Raw genomic sequence first — 23,788 nt, forward strand, 5'->3', positions numbered from 1 at the left:
TCTTTACCATACTTCTTTCTCCTTTATAGATGGAGGTGAAAAAAAAAGTAAGAGGAGTTAAAAAAAACATGGATGAAGCTGTGACCCTGTAGATTCCATTTATAGTCTGAGCCGGAATGCCATCCCCCTCGCCTGGTGAACTGTCCAATCCAGCCACAAGTGTCAAGGTTCTATTAGGCACTAAGTGAAATATATATGCATGCCCTTATACCATTTAACACTTGGGTCCACCTTCAAGACACTGGGCTGTGGATCAAGCGAACCACCACTCCTCTTCCAAGTATCATTTTGACAGGTTCTTTTGGAGGAGTTCCTTCTTTTTTTAACCCATCCTTTTAAACAAAATGGCACCAAAGAAAGATGTGAAGAAACCTGCTGCTGCTGCTGCCCCTGCCCCAGCCCCAGCCCCAGCCCCAGCGCCTGCACCTGCCCCAGCCAAACCCAAAGAAGAAAAAATTGATCTCTCTTCTATTAAGGTAACTAAATGGATGAATTGTTTGGTCACTGAAACACCTTTCAACAGTAGGGAACTCTAGGAACTTGCAAAGAGGTACAGTAAGTTTTTCATGGAGAGGAATGGAAATGGTATTACTCGGTGAACTGGTACATTTTGGAAGCAAAGAACACTGTTTAAAAATATATAAACTGTAGAATAAAATTTCAGTAAAATTATCAAGAGTGTAATATCACATGTGGGACCTATGACTGCTCTATTTTTTGTTTGTTTGTTTGTTCTCAAGTTTTCATTTTTCCCTAAATTGTCAAACTGCAACTTAAGAGAAAAGTATATAATTGTAACGGTGTTGCATATATAAATATCTAAACCAGTATTTTTTAAATGAAATCTCTGTGTAAACTGGATTTCTTACCTTAAGGATGTACCAAAAGGGAAGTTTTAGCTTTTGCGTCTTTCAGAAGTTTAAAGTTAGCTGATGACCCAGTTGTCTGGGATGTATTTATTTGAGCTTTATTTAAGCTGAGAAACAGAAGATTTTTGCAATTCAAGTTAATTATCCCTTCATTTTTGCTTAATAAAATTTGATACAACGCTAAATGAGATTTCTGTGTAGAAAATTATGCACTCAAGTGTTTCAGTGACTATAACTGTCATCTCTTTTATTTATATGCAGTATTTAATTATGAATTTGTGAGTTGCTTCTAAATGAAACTAACCCAAAATATTAGAAAATGTGTTGGTTATATGGCTTTTAGCATATATCTTTGAGCTTTTGCATACTGACCTTGAACTAAGGAAAATGTGATTGATTTTTGTGTCAACACTTTGCTGTGAACAAGGTTTTCAGTTGCCAAAAGTTTATCTACTTTTGGAAAAATGTTACTTCTCAGTGATATGACCCATCAAATGCAAGTCTTCTCCTCATCCACTGAGCTCTGATTGGTCCAAATGACAGTTTGAAAATCTTCAACTAAAGAACCCTACCTTATATGGAAAACTAATGAGTGAAAGTCCTATGAGGTGATCTTTTCACAAAGCCAAAATTTCCATATACATATAATGAATATGAATTTTGCTAACTTAACATGTTTACTTGCATCTGTAATGCTGACCTATAAATAAACATTTCATTAGCCATTTTAGTATGGTCCTATATTTTCAAAGTATGCCTGAAATAAATATTGAATTAGATCACTTAGATATATGATAAAATTAAATAGATATATTCACATTTTATATTTTTATATTCCAGTTAAATATGAAAATTTATATTTCTAACCAAGAATATATTATCACAAATATTTAATCTTAGTTTTAAAGTACCTGAAGTCATACTTGAAAAAAACTGGCCATAGAATCAAATAGTGGTTAGGAACTATTATAAACAAATATCCATTTAGGAGAAGAAATGCATGCCAAATCTTCTAATAAATATTTTTTTACCTTGAAGACTGCATGCTTACAGTTAATTAAGAGGAAACCAAATTCATCTCCAGCAATTCTAGTTAATATCTCTTTATAGATACACACTGACTATATAATGTAACAAGCATGATTATACTCACTGTAATAACTATGATTGTCCCTATTCTTTAACTCTCCACTTTATAGAAACATTAGAGATATGAATCAATGTCAAAGTTATTCTTTATATTTATTGTGATTTATGGACAGTATCATCTCTCCGTATCTGAGATTATAAATTTCTGTAAAAGAAAAAAAATATACGTTCCTTAACTAGGAAGAAAATTAAGTATCTCACTAATGAAAACAGGCATTATTTTCCTTCCCAAGGAACTGTGTACATGTAAATGAATAAAAATTTAGTTTGGCAGATGAGAATTCTCTAAGAAAAGACAAAACATCACTTTGATGATTCAGAAACTAAGCCTCTTGTTATAGTCAGAAAAAAGTGACACTTTTCTGAATCTTAAAAATTTGTTTATCCTTCCATCCCTATGTTGAATTAATGCTAGTATGAGTCAGAAAAACTAAGAAGGAAACATAACAAGAGAGTCACTGTACCAGTGTGAGATACTCCTTTACCATTATTTCATTGTAGAGCAAGAGATGTAGTAGATTCTGATAAGGAACACAACGTGAAAGGAACAGTTAAATCAATCTTGAAAAAATGGGAGGAAATTAACCTTTATCTTTCATTCAGTGGCCTCATACCTAATGGAAAGAGAAACAAAGAAAAGAAATAAAACTATCTTATTTTTGTAAAGGAATTTAAGTGTCTTCAATGACTTGCTTTCACCCATTTGAAATCAGTGCCTATTTGCAAGTATTCTAACAGCCAAAGAATGTGATGAAACTCAAGAATTTTATACAATTTGATTTCATCCCAGTAGGTAACAGAATTAATTAAAAAGTACATTAAAACACTTTATATTATGATGTTTCTAGATATATTACCTCATATAAGTTATAAACTATTTTAAAGCAGAGAAAATGAACTTTAACAAAATTAATAGAGCTGTTATATGTGTTCATTAACTGCCTGAAAACTAAAGAACAAAGTTTAATTGGATTATAAACTTCCATAAATCACACAAGATTAGAAATCTGGCTGTCCGTTTAAACTTCGAAAAATGCTGGAGTTTAAGTATAATTATCTTTATGTAGTGTACAAAAATGGTAAAATTTAATTCCTCAATAGTATTTCTGTTTAAGACCTATGTTCTGTCTTAAAATATACCACATTTAATAGCCACATATTTGACTTCCCATAAATGCTGAACACTCTTGGATACTACTAATTGCTTTTATCGGTTCTTAAATGTGCTTTCCAATATGATGTCCTAATTTTTTAGTTATTTGTTTAGAGTATTTCCTCAATTGTTGTGACACAAAAACCTTCAATATTTTCTGAGGGAATGCTTACCTGACATCTTACACCCATAGATTTTTTTTTATGAGTCTCCTTTTCAAAAACAAACTTCTACTGATATTTGAACCATTAAAGTTACTGTCATTGGTGGTTTGAAGCATCCTTTGCTTTCAGAGAACTAAGCAGAAATGGCCATCCTAAAAGAACACTGGAAAAATTAAAAGCCAACCTAAGTATGGCTGCGAATGCAAACATAGGAATAAGTATTAGTTGTGACCAAGTGAAACAATGAAGGTAAATAAGTAATGAAAATATTTTAAAAGAGCTTCAATATGTAAGTGACTATTGTGCCTGATGCATGTGTCAGATAATACATCAAGATTGCTGTGAGGGGGGAGCTTTGTTATCTCTCTTCTTGTGGTACTTAAATGTTAATTCTCATTGTATTCATCACTCAATCAGATCATCTCTGACTAAATACTGCAGACAACACATCAAAAGTGGCAATAGTACAAAATGCATTGACAGAAATTCTACCAAATAACACATTGTGAAGCAACAACTGACCACTGACCATGTGTTTGAGCAGATTTAAACTTTCAATGTAACAGCAAAGATGAGTCTTTCTATGAGTCTGAGAACTCAGAGAATGCAGATAGTTGTATATGCATCGTGACTTGTTTGAGCCCACATGGGAAAATCTGTTTGTGTTAGCCTATAATAATTTTTACCAACATTCATTGTGAATTTACTCTTAATTATCTTAATTAATGCTCAGAACATTACAATGAAGTTGCCAGTATCCTCATTTTCCAAGCAAAGAAACTGAGCCTAAACAATGCTCATGATCTAATAACTAGTTAAGTGATAAAGGTAGAATTAACTTAGTAGACCATCAAAAGTTGAGTGGATGTCCATATCCTAAGCTACTTTTGGTTTCTAAAGAGTACATTGCTGGTTCTAAGAATGTGTAAAGGAGCCTTTTTGGCTCTCAGACATCAGGTAGCACCATTCTAGTATTACCTTGCACAGTCCTATGTGGCCAGAAGAGGGAGTGACAGGCACACATGAGTAAGTTCACCAAGACTTGATCCTGGCCTTTCATTCTGCACAGCTTCCTCTTATCCAAGCACCTGTTGCTGACAAGTTAGGTGTTCTCTTTTATAGAAGGAGGAGTGAAATCTTAGGAACTAGACGGTCTCCTAGTCACTTTCTTCTAACTTCCTATAAGAAGGTATAAATGGAAATAGACATTAAAATATTGTTAAATGCAACAAAGCATTGAATTTTAAAATGATTTTGTTTTTGTTTTATTAAACACTCTTATACATCAAGCCTGACTTTCAAGTCTTCCCATCAGGCCAATAGTCTGAGAAGAGTATAAGGTCTCTATTTTGCTTACAAGTAATCCATGATTTAAATGGAAATTCCAACTAACATTCTTTAGAATAATATGCAGAAATGCAATGCCACTTGAGTAACATGGTTAAATACTCACATTAACCAGTTTGAGGAAAAGAATTAAATAAAGAATGTTAATTTCTAATTGGAAAAAATAAATCAAAACATTAAGCTGTTTCTAAGTTTTCTTTGTAGACTTTTATTTTCTTTTACTCTGGCCTTTCAGTAGTACAAATTAATCTCTAATACAACTTTAATGACAAGCATTTGCACTATTTACCCATTTGTAGTGTAGCATAACCTCACAAACAAACTAAAATTATTTTATTCCATTGCTAGATATCAGTATCACACTTCATCTTTCATTTACTTACACTGTAAAAGAAGAAAACAGGTGGGGTGGAAGGTAAGATATTCCAGGGCATTTTGTAACTTTCTCTAGAATTACATTTTGAATTATAGGGAACTGAATAATATCTTTGCAAAGTAAAATGCAGTTCACAAAGGAAGATATATGTTCATCAATTGATAGTAAATAATACTGCTCATTTTAAAGATGATGAATTCTTTGCAAGACAAGGAGACCACAAAGTGATAGTGACAAATTTAGCTCTTGACATTTCAGTGCTGCAAATGAACCCCCTGGCAAGTTGTCTTTAGAAGTTGTTCCATAATTACGCAGTATTAAGCACCATCTGACTCATGGAAATTGTGGAAAGGATTATATTTAGTCTGCTGATACTACACTTTCTCCTGATTCTCTTCAGACAAAAATGCTTTTTATGAGAAAATAGGGTCTTATATGATTTGTTTCTGCATTAACTTTCACAGTCTGTTTTTTACCCCAAACCAATATTTAAAGGGCAAACATTATAAAAGTAGGAATGGATTCTATTATACTAGTTAAAACTGAAATTATATGGGTGATAAATCCTGGCTATTTGGATCATAAGCTAATAATAGTGAGTTTAAATCAGGGAAGAAAAGTTTGCCTGAAGACAAAACCATACCTAACCAACTCTGTATTCTTCCACCGTGGAGAGAGAGTTGTATTTTACCAACTGGCTGCCTGCTGATGCACTGTCTCCTATTTATAAAAGTCCAACTGATTTGAACGTGGTCCTATAAAATTGTATTTTACTTAACTTTTGTTTACCTAAATTACTTCAAAATAACTTTATCTACTGAAATTTTAGGCATTTTGCCATTTTCCATGAGAAAAAAAAGTGAGTTGAGGTAGCTTCTACTGACAAAGGGATGAAAGTTCATTATTTGTAGACCCCTAAACAACCCTAGAAATAATAATACTTGATACTGCATATTGAAGAAAAATAACTCAGAGATGTTACTTAAGGCACAGGATTTGTTACAAGAGCCAGAACAAAATTTCTAGCCTATTTTCCTTTCTACCTCATCAAAACACTTGATGTGTCTAGAATGGTAACATATTGACATATTCCTTTTGTTACAGAAAGAACTTTTATTCTAGACAAGAAGGAAAAATCAGATACTTATAATTTCTTAAAACACAACTATACAAAATTTCTCTAATGCTTACATTGTAAAATTACAAGGCAATGGAATAAAAACATAATTTGAGTTTTTAAGAAATTACATGCAACAAATGAACAGGAAAAAAACCCACAACTTTCATGGGATCTTAACATTTCTTTATTAGTTTTATTAACCATGAGAAAGCTAAAGAGAATGCTGAAAAAGAATAGAGTTGGATCACATTTTTAAATTTTTATTAAAATTCATTTAGATGTCTACTAATTACAGTTCTAAATTTTATTATTTTTAACAATTCATCCTTTGCTCTCAGGTGACTGAATTTTGTTAACTAGTCTAGGCCTAGTAAGAACACAATTATGCATTTTGTCTCAGTTCAGGTCAACTTCTCCCATCCAATCTTCTAATGTCTCTTGGTTCAGAGAAAATAGGCTAGTACTGTATTCTCATTTTTCTTAATTTTTCCTGTTTATTATACTAACCAACCTAAGCACGGACTTTTTTTTTTTTTGGTACCGGGGATCGAAGTCAGGACCCTGCGCTTACAAGGCAGGCAACAGCACCACTGAGCTAAATCCCCGGCCCTAGACATTTTTGACAAATTAAAAAAAAGAAAAATATGTCTTTCTTTGACTTGAGTTATTCTGAAGCACAAAATTCTAAGGGTTACAAAATAGTACTTCTATTGACCTTGTACAGTGGGTTCTAGAAACTCTGTGAGATTGTAATGAAACTGGATTTTTTCCCTAAGGGTTTACTTACAAATACATCTAGACCATTAGTCTTTCTGCAGGCACCAATGTTCTCCTGATTGAAAACTGGCCCTGACTAGGTTAGCTTTACCTAGGCTTACCAGTCCTCAGTCCCCATTACATCCCATAGGGATGATGAAATTCTTTGAAGACTGTACTGTAGTCTATGTTCCTGCCTACGCTATTTTCCCCCAGTACTGAACATCACGTATTTCCCAGATTATTTTAACTATGGTTCTTCTTTGTTCCAAAACTTAACAAACATCAATTTTAGAGCCTGTTAAATTAATTACATTTTTATATTTTTCCTATAAATAAATTACTTCTGCATAGAAGAAACTTTATCTTATTTTAGTCAGTTAACCAAACTTCATGATATGATTCCCAAAGTATAAAAGAAATCGGTAAACATTACAATAAAAATTCTTTTTAGCATCAGTAATGTGTAGACTATTACTTACCTAAATCCAAAACCAAGATGATTATACACTAGTGATAAAAATATGGAATGCAGCCATCTACTAACAGTCTAGATAAAAATGTGGGCTAGGATAAGAAAGAGTCCTTAAAAAATAAATTGAAGGTTGGCAAATTCAATGTCTGGATCATAAATATTTATATAAAATCTAAGGGGAGGTACTGGAAATATAAAGTACATATATCAGTAATTCAAGATGACCAGGCCTACTCCATGCTAGGCAGTTCTAAGTCTTAGAAATACAACACTGAAAGAGAATGGATGCAATTTCTCAATGATATAAGCTCTTGAAAAGAACAGATGGAGTCTGGCCTAGGAGAATTTAATATTCTAGAACTAATGTTTGAAGGAGGAGCTTATGAGACCTCCTTTTGTTCAAAAAGTTATAATTGAATAAAATTCTATTGTGCATCTAATAGAGGTGAGTTACCCTGCAGAGTTAAATGGGATAACACCTAAGAACAAGACAGGGGAGGTCCAGGACTCTGGAGATGGGGGTAGTTAGGGCAGGAACACACCCAGGTCCACCTTAGGAACAAATGGCCTTCAGAAATGCCAATGCTTCCAGAAGGTCAGACAGGATGGTTAACAACTTGCAGTGGGAAAAAGGAGCTGCAAGAGTCATAGAGAAGAAAAGGTTCTTTCAAGAACAGGAGAGTTTTATCAGAGCTTTGAAGAATATTTCATTTCTAAAACAAAAAAGAGGACAGCCTGCCAGACAGATTAGAGGGAAGCCAAGTTTTAAAAAATAGCATAACAATTTGAGGCCCAAATTGGCTGACATATTTTCATATCTTGGCTTTCTTCAAAGGGGTGACTATTTACAATGCCGTGGAAGAGATTGCAGTAGGTTTTGTCATTTATAAAAGTGTATTAGTAATAAATTTCATTTCCCACTTATTCTACGAACACAGATTCTAGGCTTTCTAACTTTTAAACAATTGTTCATTCCCTAAACCAGTGATGACAAACCTTTTAGAGCTTTCAATGATACAAACGGCTTGCTGGAGAATGGTGCCATAGGTTCGCCACCACTGCTCTAGACTGAGCTAAACTGTAGCCTTCATGATTGTCAAATAACATAATCAAATTTCTATTTTGACTCTCAGTAGGGTAAAAATAATCTAAAGATTTCTTCTCTATGTAATAAAGATATGGAGAAAGACCATAGTGAAATAATTTGACAATTTCTTACTACTTTTAGCTTCTCTTTGAATTTCATGTGATAACCAAATGATTAGAAATGGGTCTTTTATAACATAAATGCAAATTTTGAATGACTTTCTACTTTACCTAACAGACTTTATACAAATTGACTGTACCTTGTATGTATACAAGACTCATTTTTCTACCTGAAGAAAAGAATAAAATATTAAAATGACTATCATCTCTGCTAAGGTAACTTTGATGTTTAATTCAGTATTTGTAGCTTTACTAAAGATATAACCTAGTTCTCAGTGATAGTCATAAAGCAATTCAAATTAAATGACACAATTACATAAATATAATTACAAAACTGAAGAAGCACAAAATAGTCTGTTCTAATAACTTTAATTTGTGTATCAAAGGTCATGATGTTCCAATTACAAATTTTCACTCTTTTCTTCCCTTCCATTCCCCTTAATAATTCAAAACATTTTTAATTTTTCTATTTACTTTCATTTCTTAACAATCTTTCAAAATCTCATTATGTTTATGAAAATGTATAGGTATATGTACAAATAATTTTAGAACTATATTTTCAATCCTTCAGTCCTAGGATGCAGGATCCTATGAGATCTTTTCATAACCTGTAAACTTTGAGCCAAGTATGATGGACATTTAAATGCTGATTTCCTGTAAAATGGTTTGAAGAGAAGTTTTAAGGCATAGGTCTTTTTAGTAAGAAAGACCACGCTTTTTATGACCATCCTTCAAAACAGTTGCGAAAGAGTACTTAAACTAGAATTCATCTCCAACATACATTGTGCCTGTGAACTGCTTTAAATAGGTAGAAAATGATAAAGAACTTCACGGGGTCCTAGAGATGATCTTTTTACTACTGCTTTTTCCAATACCAGTACAGGAAGGGAATTTCCCCCTATTCTCAGGTAAGTTGCCATGAAAATTCATAGCTAGATAATTCCTTAGATGTCTTTAAAATATTAAAGTACAGTTTTACATTCCACAGTTCTTGACTTGTTTTGTTTTGTTCTCTCATTCTGGAGATTGAACCATAAAGTATTTGACAAAGCAGAAACAGAATCAATATGTTCTAGTAAAAACTTTTGTTAATTTTTTAAAAAGAGCACAAAAACAGTTTATCAGCTTTCTATTAGTTTATCAGTTTATAAGCTTTTTTCTTCAAAATTTCAAAAACTTGACTAGTCAGCCACCATGAAGAAAATATGCAGACCTAATGTCAATGTCAGGAAAATGGTAAAAGCTGGAGCTCAAAACCATTTCTTGCTTAGATGGTACTCCTGAGAATCCAATTTACAAAAGAGCAATATTTCATTGGAGACTGGATTGCCATTGGGTGACTCTGGGAAACACAGAGCGGGCATGGCCTTTTCACATCCTCTGAATCTTACCAAAAGAGACAGAACTTCAGACGATGTTCTTTCTACAGGAGTTGTCATTTCAACCCCCAAGCTAATCCCACCGAAAAGTTTCATTAATATCAAAATTTGCTGACTTGTTTTTGACCAAGTCCATAAAAGGGATCAGTTTGAAATATTAGAAAAATTCTGAGCTCCTCTTCACTGAACAAAGAGGCAGTTTCTTAAAAGAAGACATTGCTGGCGAACATCTGGGAGATGAAGACCTTAAAAGTACTGACAGGTTTCGGTCTCAGCATGGCTGTCCACTCCCAGGATCTAGTTTTCTAAAAATAGCTGTCAGGGTAGAGATCCGTCTTACTCTTTGCCCTAAGAAAGCTAAAGAACTCTCTGGGGGGAGTGGCTACTTCCCTCAGAAATCTGATGCTAGCCGTGAGGTCACAGTTTGTCCAGAAATAAAAGAAGGCCTTGGAGAAAGAGGACTCACTCAGGGACTGAGCAGCCCTCACGCACTCCTCAGCTTCGTTCTGCAGACCAGCAACTCCATCATGGTGGGTCCTACAAGAAAACACTCTGAGAGGAGGATACAGGAATTCGAGGAGCTTATTGAGAAGAAAGGCTGAGAAAGAATAGAATTGAGGAGAGAACATGAGCTGGCACGAATTGTTAGAATCTACCTTTGATTTTTGATAAATAGAAGAAATTAACTGGAGCTATCATGCCAACTGGAACAGTACAACTTACTCCCCAGTACAGTCCTTTATGCTTCACCAACTTTTGCTATATCACATGATGAGATTTATTATATCTAAATTTAGAAAAAAAATCCTGCAACAATAGCAAAATATTATATCTTAAGACACAATCCAATAATACTGATTGGAAAAGTTAAGTAAACTATTTCTGATGCTTTAGGTATTCTATATAAATATAAAAATATAATGCTGAAACAGCAGAAAAACAAGATTCCCTTTTAAATACAATTTATCAGTACTTTTTAATTTAGTGTATCTTATTAGGAATATCTTAGTTACATCATAGGTTATTATATTATTCTAAAAAGTATTTGATTTTGCATTTGTTGCATCGATTCACTGATTAAGATACAGAGAAGTCTCCTAATTATCTTTTGCAATAGATATTTATGTTCCTAGATTTAGCAGTACTTCTTATGCTATGACACTTGCACAGCTTCCTAAAAGTCTCCAAGTACAGAGCACTCATTTTTCTGTCAATGCATTGAAAGAGTACTAGTTGTTTCTTTCTTTCTCTCTCTCGCCACTGCAGTCCTTCAGTGCTGACCAGATTGCCGGTAAGTGGTTTGAGCTTCTCTACTGCAGATGTAGGCAGAGCACTGCCTCGTTTCTGAGATGTCACTAAACTCCAAAGCATGCTACTTTGTGGCTCAACCTGTTAGTGTCTAAGCCATGCCTGAATTCAGAAAAGTAGGCTGATTTTGGAGCTTACTTTGAAGATTATTCAGGGAATGAGCTAGATACACTTAAAAATCAGGACATTTTTGTTTGCTTAAAATATTCTTTGTGATTAATTTCTTTCTAACAGATCGAGTTCTCTAAGGATCAACAGGATGGTAAGTTTAAAAGCTATGGTTGTTAATATGTGTGCAATCGTAAAGATGATATGTGAGAAAACCAGCTCCCTGAAGATGAACTAAGCTCTTCCTAATTATCTGCACTGGTGTTGCCACTCTAAATATAAATGTGTTGAAACTGAAACCTTTGCTTGTAATCAGTAATGAAAGATTTTAGCAAATAAAAGATAAATACTGCAAAGTAAGTCCTTATATTTACTGATTTTTAAATAAAACCAATTTGATCCAATTGATAATATCAGACATGAATATACCCACAAAAGAATATCTATTTTAGAAGGCTAACCAAATCCCTGAAGAGAGATTTTATAAGTCTGAATTGTTCAATTTGGAAAATAAAATTGGTTCTAAAACTGCCTGATTACCAAATCTATGGTGCCAACATTTTAATGGGCACCATAGTGAGTTGTAGGGAGAAAGAGGAAGGAATAATTTATCAAAGGTTTGTGGAAGAACTGTTAAAAATCTACTGGGCCAACCCTTTTTTGGACATGCGGGACAGACATATAGATTATGACATGAGATATAAACAAATATAGGTGACTAATAAGAACTTGTTCAAATCATTTTCTCCCTGAAGAAGTCTACATCCTTTAGTCTATTCCTGTGTCATCTTTGTCTTATTTGACATCAATTAAGAAAAAATGAAACATCATAGTTGATGGTCTTACGCAGACTGAAAAGCTAGTTGATATCCTTAGGTAGACTCAAGATCATTTGAGATTATACTATGAAGGACTATTTTTTATTATTGAAAACATTTAGTAATTCTACTATATAATTTGAGTCCAGTGCACTTTTAAATAATAACGATGTTACTTTATCAGCTACTATCCTGTCAGATATCTAATTTACAGTGTGTTTATGATTGCCATACTACTGTAGCACTGAGCGATGAATGGTTTTAAAACTCTTGCAGGGACAAAAGGACTTGTTGCTAAACATGAAACTTATTACTCCACATATGAAAGAGGTTTTAGACACACAAATTGGGTAAACATTGGTGTAACAGACTAGTATATTCTCGAGTTGGGAAAAGAAATGCAAGCTGTTAAACAGAAATGCTATATTTTCAAAAATGAGTGAAGACTCCTCTAGTCTGTTTCTTTGTTTAAAATTAAAGACTGTTACTCATGCTCATCTATTTGAATCGAAGGAAAGGAAAAAACAACACTGAAGGAAAAAAGAAAACTAGCAAATTGTAGCATTCTAAAGTTTAAGTCCTATGCTGTCCAATAACGTAGCCACAAACCCCAGTAACTATTTAAGATTTAATTAATTAAAAATTAGTAAATTTCAAAATCTATTTTCTCAGTTGCACTAGTGACATTTAAGTGTTCAAGGGCCATAGCTAGTAGTTACATTTTGAAGCAGAGAACAATTTCATCATTATCTAAACATTCTAGAATAACATCATTCTAGACAGCTGTTGGTCTTTACTGGCAGTATTGTCTGTAAAAACAACTCCACTCTGTCACCAAGGTGTGAAAAAAGCCACAGACGATACATAAACAAATGGGCATGGCTGTCTCCCAACCAAATGTCCTTAAAAAAAGAAAAAAAGCAGGCAGCCTGGGGAAGTAATTGGTCAGTCTATGTTCCACACCTTCAAGAGAATAACTTAGCCTTAGGTTAACAATCTGGGGTCAGAATAGTATTTTTCTGGCCTCTGCCTTTAAATCAAAAGAGTTCATGTCAGAGTGATTCCATTACAGCCCATAAAATCCTGCATCTACATCAGCATCTGACAAGGGTAATTTTGAGCCCTTGAGCACTCTGTGTCTGAAAGCCTGGAGCCAGTACAAGAATAATTCGGTCTCACATGTCCCTTAGAAGGATGAAAAGTAATATTTGACTAGTTACACCACGGGGCCCACAGCATGCTAGGGAAATGATCTGTTATAGACAAATCGCATAGGATTTTAGCAAAGAATGGTGACACAATCTATAGCTACTTGTGAATGTAGAGTCTGGTGTAATCTTAGATTAGGGGGTGGAGAGAGAGATAAGATATTTGACTGAGTGACCTATCTAGACAGTGTCCTGTGGTCTGAGACCACTGAGAACCAGAAAAGAATGCTTTCAGTTCTATCAGTTCATTCATAACTGGTTTGTTGGGGGTTTTTTTGAGGGTGGTTAGTACTAATTCTAAAAATTCACCATTAGTACTTCTGGGTTTCTGAGGAAATGTTATTTGATAAGTTTAGAAGTTTCAGTTAAAGTGCCTTTACTAGACCCTAAATTCATAGTAAGCCCCTTTCCAGCCTTTTTGTTACATATTTCAAAATTCTTTGTCATTGTCATTTGAAGGACAACACTAATTCTATCAAAAGATAGTAACAAAAAGTAACAGAAATGACAAATTGAGTGATTGTGATAAGAAGAAATAACACTTTAAAAGGTATATTTAATGCACACCACACACAAATGAACACAAGTACACCAGGGAAATATAAATGGAATCACGGAGTCTACCAATGTGAACAGCCTGTTTTAATAATATACTATAATTTTGCAAAATGTTACATTTGGAAGAAACTGGACAAAGTATACAAGGAGTCTCTCCGAATTATTTCTTACAACTGCATGTGAATTTACAATTATTTCTGTACATTTCAATTTAAAAGATGTACTGAAATTCTAAAGCTAGTATAACAACATGCTGCATCTCTATTATCTGGGGGGAAAAGTGAAGTATAAAGAAAGTCTCATAGCAATCAATCCAAAAGTATTTCTCCTTCTGAATGCTAGACACTAGAAGCCTACTTACAGGTCTGTCTCACCTTTCTAAAACTTACAGGTTTGTCTCACCTTTCTAACTTTTTCCTGAAAAATGAAGTTATTTCTAGGGGGAAAAAACTAGTTAAGAAGACAACTTAGGAAATTGTATCTCAAGAGATTTTCTATATAATTTGAGAAATTTGGGTTAATCTCATATAAGACAACATTGATTAAAAACATTTATTCATAAAACTGTATTCACCTTACTACTTATATGAAGGGTTATGTGAAGATTATTAAGATTTCTCAAGACTTCAGAATCTTTTAACCCAGTCCTGCTTCCCAGCAGGTGAAGGAAATATGACTAAGAGCTCCAGTTTCTATATCTGATTAAAATAACATATGGCTGAGGACAGAGAATGTTGTTTTAACATAATCCCGAAAAGAAACACCAAAAGAATTTGCCAATATTTGTTTGAGATCAGAAAACAGAGTCTGAAGATAACAACTTGAGTGGTTGGCAAAAGTTGTAAAAGACAGAAGAGTTTGAACTGAGTCCTTGAAAGAGTTGGGGTTAATTAGTGTTTGAGGAATTAAACACCACCTTAATGTTCTTTGCTTTTTGCAGAATTCAAGGAGGCATTTCTCCTGTTTGACAGAACAGGTGACAGCAAGATCACCTTAAACCAGGTCGGTGATGTCCTCCGGGCTCTGGGCACAAATCCCACCAATGCAGAAGTCAAGAAGGTTCTGGGGAACCCTAGCAATGAAGGTAACATCAGCAGGTGTTCCAAGATCTAGGGAAGTGCTGTGGTGTGTGTGTGTGTGTGTGTGTGTGTGTGTGTGTGTGTGTGTGTAGTCTGCATAAAGAAGAGAGGGGAGAGGGTGACTGAGAAGTAAATAATAAATTCTACATACTAGAACTCAGTTTACTCTTGAGGATAGCAAATGTACCTCTTGACCATCTGAAGTCTCAGCTTTTTCTACTCATAAAATAAGTTACTCTTCCTTTGAGAATCTGAAAGTAAGATAAGATGTCATGCTAATAAAAAAAAAACCCTAATGCTAAGACTATAACCCTCACCATATCTGACTTTTATAATGTAACTGCCACTGAAATGAAATAATATCCGATTCTGCACATTTCCCAAATTCAGACCCTCAAAAGCAAACATTTTTACAAAGATGTTAAGTATGGCTAAAACACAATGCAGTTGTATACAATTTTGAGTAAATTTCAATGGCATACTTCTAGAGAAAAATTTATTCAATAATTTTAAAAACTGTGGAAATAAAGTTCCAATGTTTTGAAATGATTAAAAAATACCTGCTGACTTTGCCTGTTCTCTGTCCTTTGACACTGCTTCTGGGGCTACCTTCAAAGAAATTTAACTATCTTAATTAAGAATAGACAGATTTACATCTTAATGAGTGTTTTCTGTTTCCATTTAAATTACTGAAAACTTATAAAGCCAAAGCCAAACCTGCATCCATTCTCCCAAGGTAAATCCTGAAACAAAAATCAGTGAAATACATTAGTGGCAAGATTATAGACTTCATTCACTTAATATAGAAATCCAAGCATTACTTGAGAACAAAGAAATTGTTTTTAATCCCAGTGGTTCATGGCAAAGTATAATAATCTATTGGAAAATACGGCTCTAAACAAAAAGAACACAAAACCAAAGTTTTCTCAAGTAGATATTTGGGCTGTTTATCCTTGCCATTAGGGAAAAGGTAGAAGGGAGGGGATAAATAATCTTTCTTTTTTCCTTGATAACTAAAAATGTGGAGATTTTCCTTTATTAAAGAAGGAAAACAAGGGCCAGGGATTTAGCTCAGTGGTTCCGGTGCCTGCCTCACAAGTGCAAGGTTCCAAGTTCAATCCCCTCTACAAAAAAAAAGGAAAACAAACTTGATTTTTAAAAGAACTTACTTCTGAATCAGTCTAATGGAATTTTTCTCACATTTCATTTTCTTTGGAAGAAATTCCAAGTTAAGTCACTCAGAAAGTAGATGAGAGTATGAGATAAAGTAAGGAAGCAACAGGCAAATTTTATTTTATAATAGCATTGTCTAACTTTTCAACATTCTTCTTTCATGAACTTACTCAGAACTCAAATTTAATCTTTCTAATATTACTCAATGTATTCAATTTCTATTCTATGAAAAAAGAACATGACAATTTTTATTTTAGGAGTATATAATTTTATCCATTGATATACATCTGAATAGACATCTAAATTTTACCATGAGTAAGATTTACCTTGTCAGAAATACTAAAGAAAGTTCTGCAATCTCCAGTCTTCTACACTGCAAAGAAGTCAGGATATCACAGAATATTTGACACACACCATATCCTCATAACCTTCTTTTTTTAAATTACTTAAAATTGTAAAAAATAAAGGTCTTACCAAAGCTCAGGACATAGGTTAAATATGTAACAAAGTTCAGTTGTTTTACTATATTGATGGATTTTCTAGTATCCCAATGTAATTTTATATTGCTTCCCTGGTATTTGTAGAAAATTGACAATATTAATAAAATAATAGATAACATTTATTAAACACTCAATTTGTCTCAAGTATTAATAGGCTTTCCGTGCATTAAATTATTTAAGTCTTGGGCTGGGGATTTAGCTCAGTGGTTCCGCCACCTGCCTCATAGCACAAGGTCCCAAGTTTGATCCCCGGTACCAAAAAAAAAAAATTATTTAAGTCTCAAAATAACACTATGAGGTATTTCTATTTTACAGATGAAAATTTGATACACAAATCATTAATGAAGCTGTCCACTGTTACATAGTTGAAAATGGTGGACTGGTGGATTGGTAGATTGTTGATAAAAGCCTGGCTTTAAGACTCCAGAGCTCATACTATTGCCTATCATGAAATTTTTATATTTAGCAATTTACCAACTGAAATTTAAGCTGTATGAATATTTTTTAGGTCAGGGGAATGAACTTTCAAGTTTTATTTGTGACTCAGAGACAGAACTAAATAATAGCTACTAACTTTCTAAACTGCATTTTCTTCCAGAGTTGAATGCCAAGAGAATTGAGTTTGAACAATTTCTACCCATGATGCAAGCTATTTCCAACAACAAGGACCAGGGCACCTATGAAGACTTTGTTGAGGGTCTACGTGTCTTTGACAAGGAAGGCAATGGCACAGTGATGGGTGCTGAGCTCCGCCATGTTCTAGCAACCTTGGGTAAGGAGAATTTATTTCAGTGGATTTAGCAGGACAGAATATATAGGAAATAGCATGACAAGAGAGTTGTATCATAACTGAGATAGGTAAGAAGGATGACTACAAAGGAAAAACAAAAAAATCATCAAAATTAATGACTTTTTTGTCACATGTGGCTATTATATTTATTGGTACATTTTAGGTATACAACATGCTGACATTCATTATGGGAATTTGTACCTTTACATAATATATCTTGGTTCTTATTTTTTTTCCCCCATTCCCTTGCCCTCCATTCAATTGGGCTCAGTTTCAATGTTTTTTTAGGAAAATCGTAACTTAAACTAAGAAGAGGCAATGCATAGTCATTCTTATACATTATAGTTTGGTTGACAAAAGGATAATGTGCATAATTCATTCATTCAAAAATGACTTATTTGCAATCCACTATATGTCAGGGAAAGAGTAAGGGAACAGATATTGTCCTATAAGAATTCTGTGATAGTTCCCAAGGCCCCATGGCTGATCACTTATGGCAGAATATTGAAAATATCATGTGGCCTTGTTTCTACAAAATGGCTTTTGTTTCATCAGGTGAAAAGATGAAAGAGGAAGAAGTGGAAGCCCTGATGGCTGGTCAAGAAGATTCCAATGGCTGCATCAACTATGAAGGTACAACCAGTGTGCACTTGAGGAATCAGCAACTTTTTGCTGATTGGGTTAATGGCAGACTCCTTTTGAACTTATTTTCTTCATTGATATGCACATTGTTTATTATCAATCAATTTCATAACTCTAAAAAGATATCCTATGAGTATCCTGAAATATATATATTCAGATATATATTTATTCCAATGTGTTTTGGCAATCCCGTACATTGCTTTACAGCTTCAAATGCATTTTCACGTGTATTTTCTTGTTAAATCTTCACAGTGTCCCTCTGAGATACACAGGATTTGTGTCAGAGTTAAATTAAATTTAATAGAATATTAAAGTTGAGGAGATGTCAAAGTCTTTCACTAATACCAAACGATGATAAAAATGGGGAAGCTGGAGACCAAGGAGGTTTAGTTACCTAGTGAAGGTCAAATAACTAATTCAGGGCAGGCCTTAAAACTTAGCTCACTTTGTTTAGGGTTCTTGTTCATATGAAAGTTGTCTAATTATTTACATCCTGCTACCATCATAGCACCCTCACCCAAAGGATATGAAAGGAAATCACTACGTAAAATTAAGGTGCAAAATAAATCTGTATGAAATTAATTTGCAAATTTTAAAACTTCTAGTAAAATTTAAAAATGTGTCATTCCCAAGGAAGACTAATCTAATAACATTTCAATAAGCCTCTGTTGATAGCTTTGATGGAAATATAAATTTACAAAGTCTGACAACTGAGAAAAAATGAAAAGCATAGAAGAAAATAAGAAAAGAAAAGAAGGGAAAGGAAGAGAGAAAAGAAAAAGTACTCAGTCAAGCAGACGTTCACTGGCAATCTTGATTGAACTTGACTTTTTTTTCCTCTGAACAATTGTTCACATTTGGTTTTTGCTATAAATACATTGCACTGAAGGATCATTTAATAGTATGGTTTGGATGAGTAGATAGTAATCTAGAAAATAAAGTCAAATCTAAACTTTTCTTTAATTAAATTTAACTGTTTCCTAACTCTACATTGTCTATATTACCCCAACAGCTTTTGTCAAGCACATCATGTCTATCTAAGCGGACCTTTCAAGGTATATCCCTGTTCTGTCTTTAACACACAGGTTTTACTGATTTTTAAAAAATTAACAGCTTCATTTTATATACTGTAGATATAATTAACATTGGTTTCTATAATTAACATTGGTTCCCATTAAATAACTCTTAATTAGGAACCAAAAATATTCAATTCTTGGAGATGGATTATTTAGAAATAAAACATATTTATATGAGCATACAAGCAAAAACTTAATGAGGTTCTTGCTCTCATCCATAAATCCTATCTTTTTAACTGCAGTGTGATTATAGAAGGGAGACTCAACTAACTAGAGACTAGTCAATTAATTTAGTTGGAATATAACAATAATAAAAGCATAACACTAAGCTCTTTGAATAACTAAATTAATTTTTAATAATTGCTGCTCTACAAAACTATTTTGTGACAGTCCAAATTCAAATACTTATAACCAGGTTCTTAAAACATTTCATTTTGTGCTTTGTGTTTGTTTGCACTTCACATTATTTTCCTCATGAATTGAAAAGGTCAAATCAACATCTAACTCATTTTCTAACTCATTTTCTCTTTTCCTTTACAGAACATTGTTTAGGAAGACTGGCTGGAATCACATTTTGATAACACCCAGGACTGATGTTTGGCATCATTTGGAAAAATAAAATATCTGGAACGTTCTAGACTGAAAGACTTCCTGAATTTTTATATATCTTGAGATTTTCTCTGAAGTGTATTGCTACCACACAAACCAAGCATCTGCTGCACTAGACAAAAAGAATAAAATACTGACAATCTCAAATCCCAGTACCACTCTTTATTATCTATCATGGGTCAATAAGCATCCTTAAAATTCTGTATCAATAAATAATTTTGGTCAGTCTGGAATGTTCAAGTCACACTGTGTTTTTATTTTCTTACTTTATGAAAGTAATTTTTGAAATCTCAATTTTTTCATTAAATGTACAGAATATTGATCTATAAACTTATAAAAGAATTGTTGCAGTTTTCTTAGCAGTAACAAACTGAATAATAAAGATAATCATATATTGCCAGGGATTTAGCTCAGTGATTCCACCGCCTGCCTTGTAAGTGCAAGGTCCCAAGTTCAATTCCCGGTACCAAAAAATAATTTTAAAAAGATAATCATATATTGTTGAAAAAGTAAAATTGAGAACTGAGACAACTCTTGTAAGATCAGACATGTTTTAATATAAATTATCCAAGCAAGTAAAGGCAAAAGAGTTTTTCAGATGTGTATTTTATTTTGTTTATGGCTTGATCTGTTTCACTTTTAGTAACAATCTGACCTATTAGAAAACACTAACAAGTCCTTAATTCAACTCCCCAGATATTTTCAAGGATAAAATTTAAAGTGACCTTTCAATTGTTATTTAAAAAGGAAAAAAAACACCTCTCTGGGAATAGAATTATGGGCCCACCAAATCCTATTTATTAATATTCTGTTTCCTATTATTGTCTCCCTTCCTTTGCATGTTCATGTCCTCAAATATCTATTTAGCATTTAACACATGTAAAAACAGTAAGACTATTTGCCAGAAAAAATTATAGTGTAAATTTACTTGATCATCTCAGAATGATATCACAGGTCACTTTTTCATTAGAACAGAATCTGAAAGTTATTATTGAATATTTAGAAGAGTGATAAATGGTTATCTCTAAAAAGAGAATTGTAAAACATGGGAGTATAAAATCTCATAAAGTACCTGCCTATCTACACGGTTTTGGAAGTTGAAACTTTTTCTGACACTGGGAGTCAGTAAGGTCATTCTAGCTATCAAAAGTCACTTGGACTCCAGTAGCTAACACTTCAGATTTAACCTATGGTTTTCTAGTCAATAAGATTCTGGGACATTACAATTACTCCTTTAAGGAGAATGTGTTGTGATTTCATGATCCTAAAGGCTGTTTATCTAAGACCAGGAACTGGAAATCACACACAGCACCAACCAACAGAAACCTCTGTGAGAATGGAAATCTAAATCTGCATTGACCTTATGGTAAGCCATTAGACTCATGTGGTTACTGAGCACTTGAAATGGGGAATGAAATAAGTATATTTCACTTCAATTCAATTCAATTTGAATTTAAATAGTCAATAGTGTCATGGCTGTCATATTGAACAGTACAATTCTCAATATGTTTATGTTTATCTTTAGATACGACATCAGACAAAAACATCATTTTTTTTTTGGTACCGGGGATCAAAACTTGGGACCTTGCGCTTGTGAGGCAGGTGGCGGAACCACTGAGCTAAATCCCTGGACCCAAAAACATCATTTTTTACATTTGAAAATTTCGAAGGTCACAACATAGAGAAATTGACTGGTACAAATAGTCCAATTATAAATCACCTATTTTTGTTTCAGAATTTGTAACTAAATGTCCTATCTCCTGCATTTCCTTAAATTTTTAAATTAGAAAATTGAGATGCCTACAAGGTACTAGATTGTTAGTTTCAACCTTCATATATATAATACTTTTCCTTCAAGACCTTATAAAACTGCTTTATCCACAATGGAATAACATCAAGTACACTGTCATAGAATCTAACTTATTAAATTACCATGTATAAGGCCCGTAACTCAAGTAGTAGCAGGTGCAAAATAGGGTAGCGGGCAGAAGAGTGACAGTAATTTTTAACATCCACACCAGCTGGCAAAAATGACAGGTGCCTAATTCCTCAGACTTTAAAAATAACTGTTGAAAAGCCTACACTGCATAAGCAAATATTTTCAAGTTTGCTTTTTAACTATTTTCATGTTATCTATCTTGTAAAATTTAATTTTAGAAAACTATAAATTTAAATATAAATCAAAAATTAAGATTATAGATTTTATAAAATTTAATTTGAATATTATATGTTAAATTTTGTCTCAAAATTGTCTGAAACTTAAATAGCACACAGGAGTTTAATGTATTTTCCTTCAAGAATGAGATAAACAATGATTATTAATTTAGGAAATAATTTTTTCTGACTTCTCCATAGTATTTCTCAAGAAACATTATACAGGAAAGAAGTTGTAATGTATATTTCTCTAATGCTAATTACTTGTCTTGTCCATGGTGGCGACTATAACTTGAAACTTAATAGAATGAAGAAAGAAATCTTTCCTTGAATCCTAAGTCTATAGAAAAATCATGAATGTACATATCTCTTTAGTAAACTGGGTCTATAATATCAAAAGAAAAGATTAAATAGCAAGTATCTAGAGTTCAGACTAAATAACAGCACTCACTCCCTACACTTATTAAGATAACTGAAGCCAAGAAGGAGCAAAATGAAGAAATAATTCAGGCTCAATTTTATAGTATGATGAGTGAGCACCAGTCTAAGAAAAGTCAGTGCACAGGGAGGGATGATGGGCTCCAAGGACCTCCTGGGAATCTTTCCAGAAATTTCACATCAAGATAGATTTTTCTTAAATAATCATTAGCATTTGGTAGGAATAAAGATTAGCTATACTTTTCCTTGGATTTCACCTACCAGCAATGTGACTGAGCAGAGCTCTTCTGCCTCTACCATGGCAGTGTAAAACCCTGAAGCAGTATCACTCAGACTAAGGGAAGTGTGGTCCATTCCGGGGGCCTCACACTTTAGAGGGCCCCACTCCGGCCCTCCTTCACCACACAACACAGAGGCAAGAATCCTACCCAGAAACAGAGCCAGAAATACAGCATGCCACTCATGCCCCTATTCATGGGCAGCTCCAAATGTACAGGATCCTGAATTTCCCTACCTCAATGGCTCCATGCCAGGCTCTGGGTGAGATGCTTCCTAGGCCCCTACTCCTAAGGGAAGACCATGGTGTTTGTGACTCTAAGACCAAGAAGAGGCCGTTGCCATCTGTTCTTGTTTTGTTTAAGTTAAGGATGGCATTCATTCACCTACAATGATCCCGCAGTGTAGGATGGAGACAGAAACTGAAGAAAGGCAGGCCCCTGCACTCTGGAGAAGATCAACAAGAAGTTCAAGAATTCTGTTCTGATTCTCTGAGTTATTATGAAGCTACATTTGTCAAAGGAACACACCAGAATATATATTTAACAGTTTTATCATAACTAAATATTTAAATTATGGTAAGTGGGCTGCTATTACTACTCTTGGATCTTTTAAGTAGGGATAAAGCTCAATCTTTTTAGGGACAGATCTTAAAGTCACCCAGAAATATTCCTAGTTTGTTTGAACTTTCTGTTTGTTTGTTTGGTTGGTTGGTTGGTTTTGCGGGGGGGGGGGGGCGGGGGGGGCGGGGGCGGGTATTGAGGATTGAACTCGGGACCTTACGCTTGCAAAGCAGGCGGTGGCACCACTGAGCTAAATCCCCCGCCCTGTTTGAACTTTTTAAAAATCATAGGAAATTGTTTGTCAGTGATCATATAGGTGACAGAGAAGGATTTTAATGCCATATAAAATGTTTTTCTTTCTATCCTTGAAAAAACAAGAAAAAAGAGATTTCCTATTGTAGTCCTCTAATTTGTAAAAGAGAAAAAAAACCCTCAATATTCTTCACAAAGAATAAATACAGTACTATTAATATAATAGAAAGTAATTAATAATG

General features: G+C 33.7%; 1 protein-coding gene across 1 annotated transcript; it reads left to right on the plus strand.

Annotated features, from left to right (window-relative positions):
* Positions 1-58: 58 nt before the first annotated feature.
* Positions 59-20,096, plus strand: Myl1 (myosin light chain 1). Its single transcript, XM_004851114.3, has 7 exons — positions 59-476; positions 11,537-11,564; positions 14,935-15,078; positions 17,345-17,518; positions 18,092-18,169; positions 19,191-19,233; positions 19,795-20,096. Exons 1-6 carry the CDS (start codon positions 345-347, stop codon positions 19,217-19,219), a joined length of 585 nt encoding a protein of 194 aa, XP_004851171.1. The 5' UTR covers positions 59-344; the 3' UTR covers positions 19,220-19,233; positions 19,795-20,096.
* The last annotated feature ends 3,692 nt before the right edge of the window (positions 20,097-23,788 follow it).

This window comes from Heterocephalus glaber, unplaced genomic scaffold, assembly GCF_053883595.1.
Source record: "Heterocephalus glaber isolate CG9 unplaced genomic scaffold, H.glaber_assembly_v1.0 deba00000621, whole genome shotgun sequence".
NCBI classification, from domain to species: Eukaryota; Metazoa; Chordata; class Mammalia; order Rodentia; family Bathyergidae; genus Heterocephalus; species Heterocephalus glaber.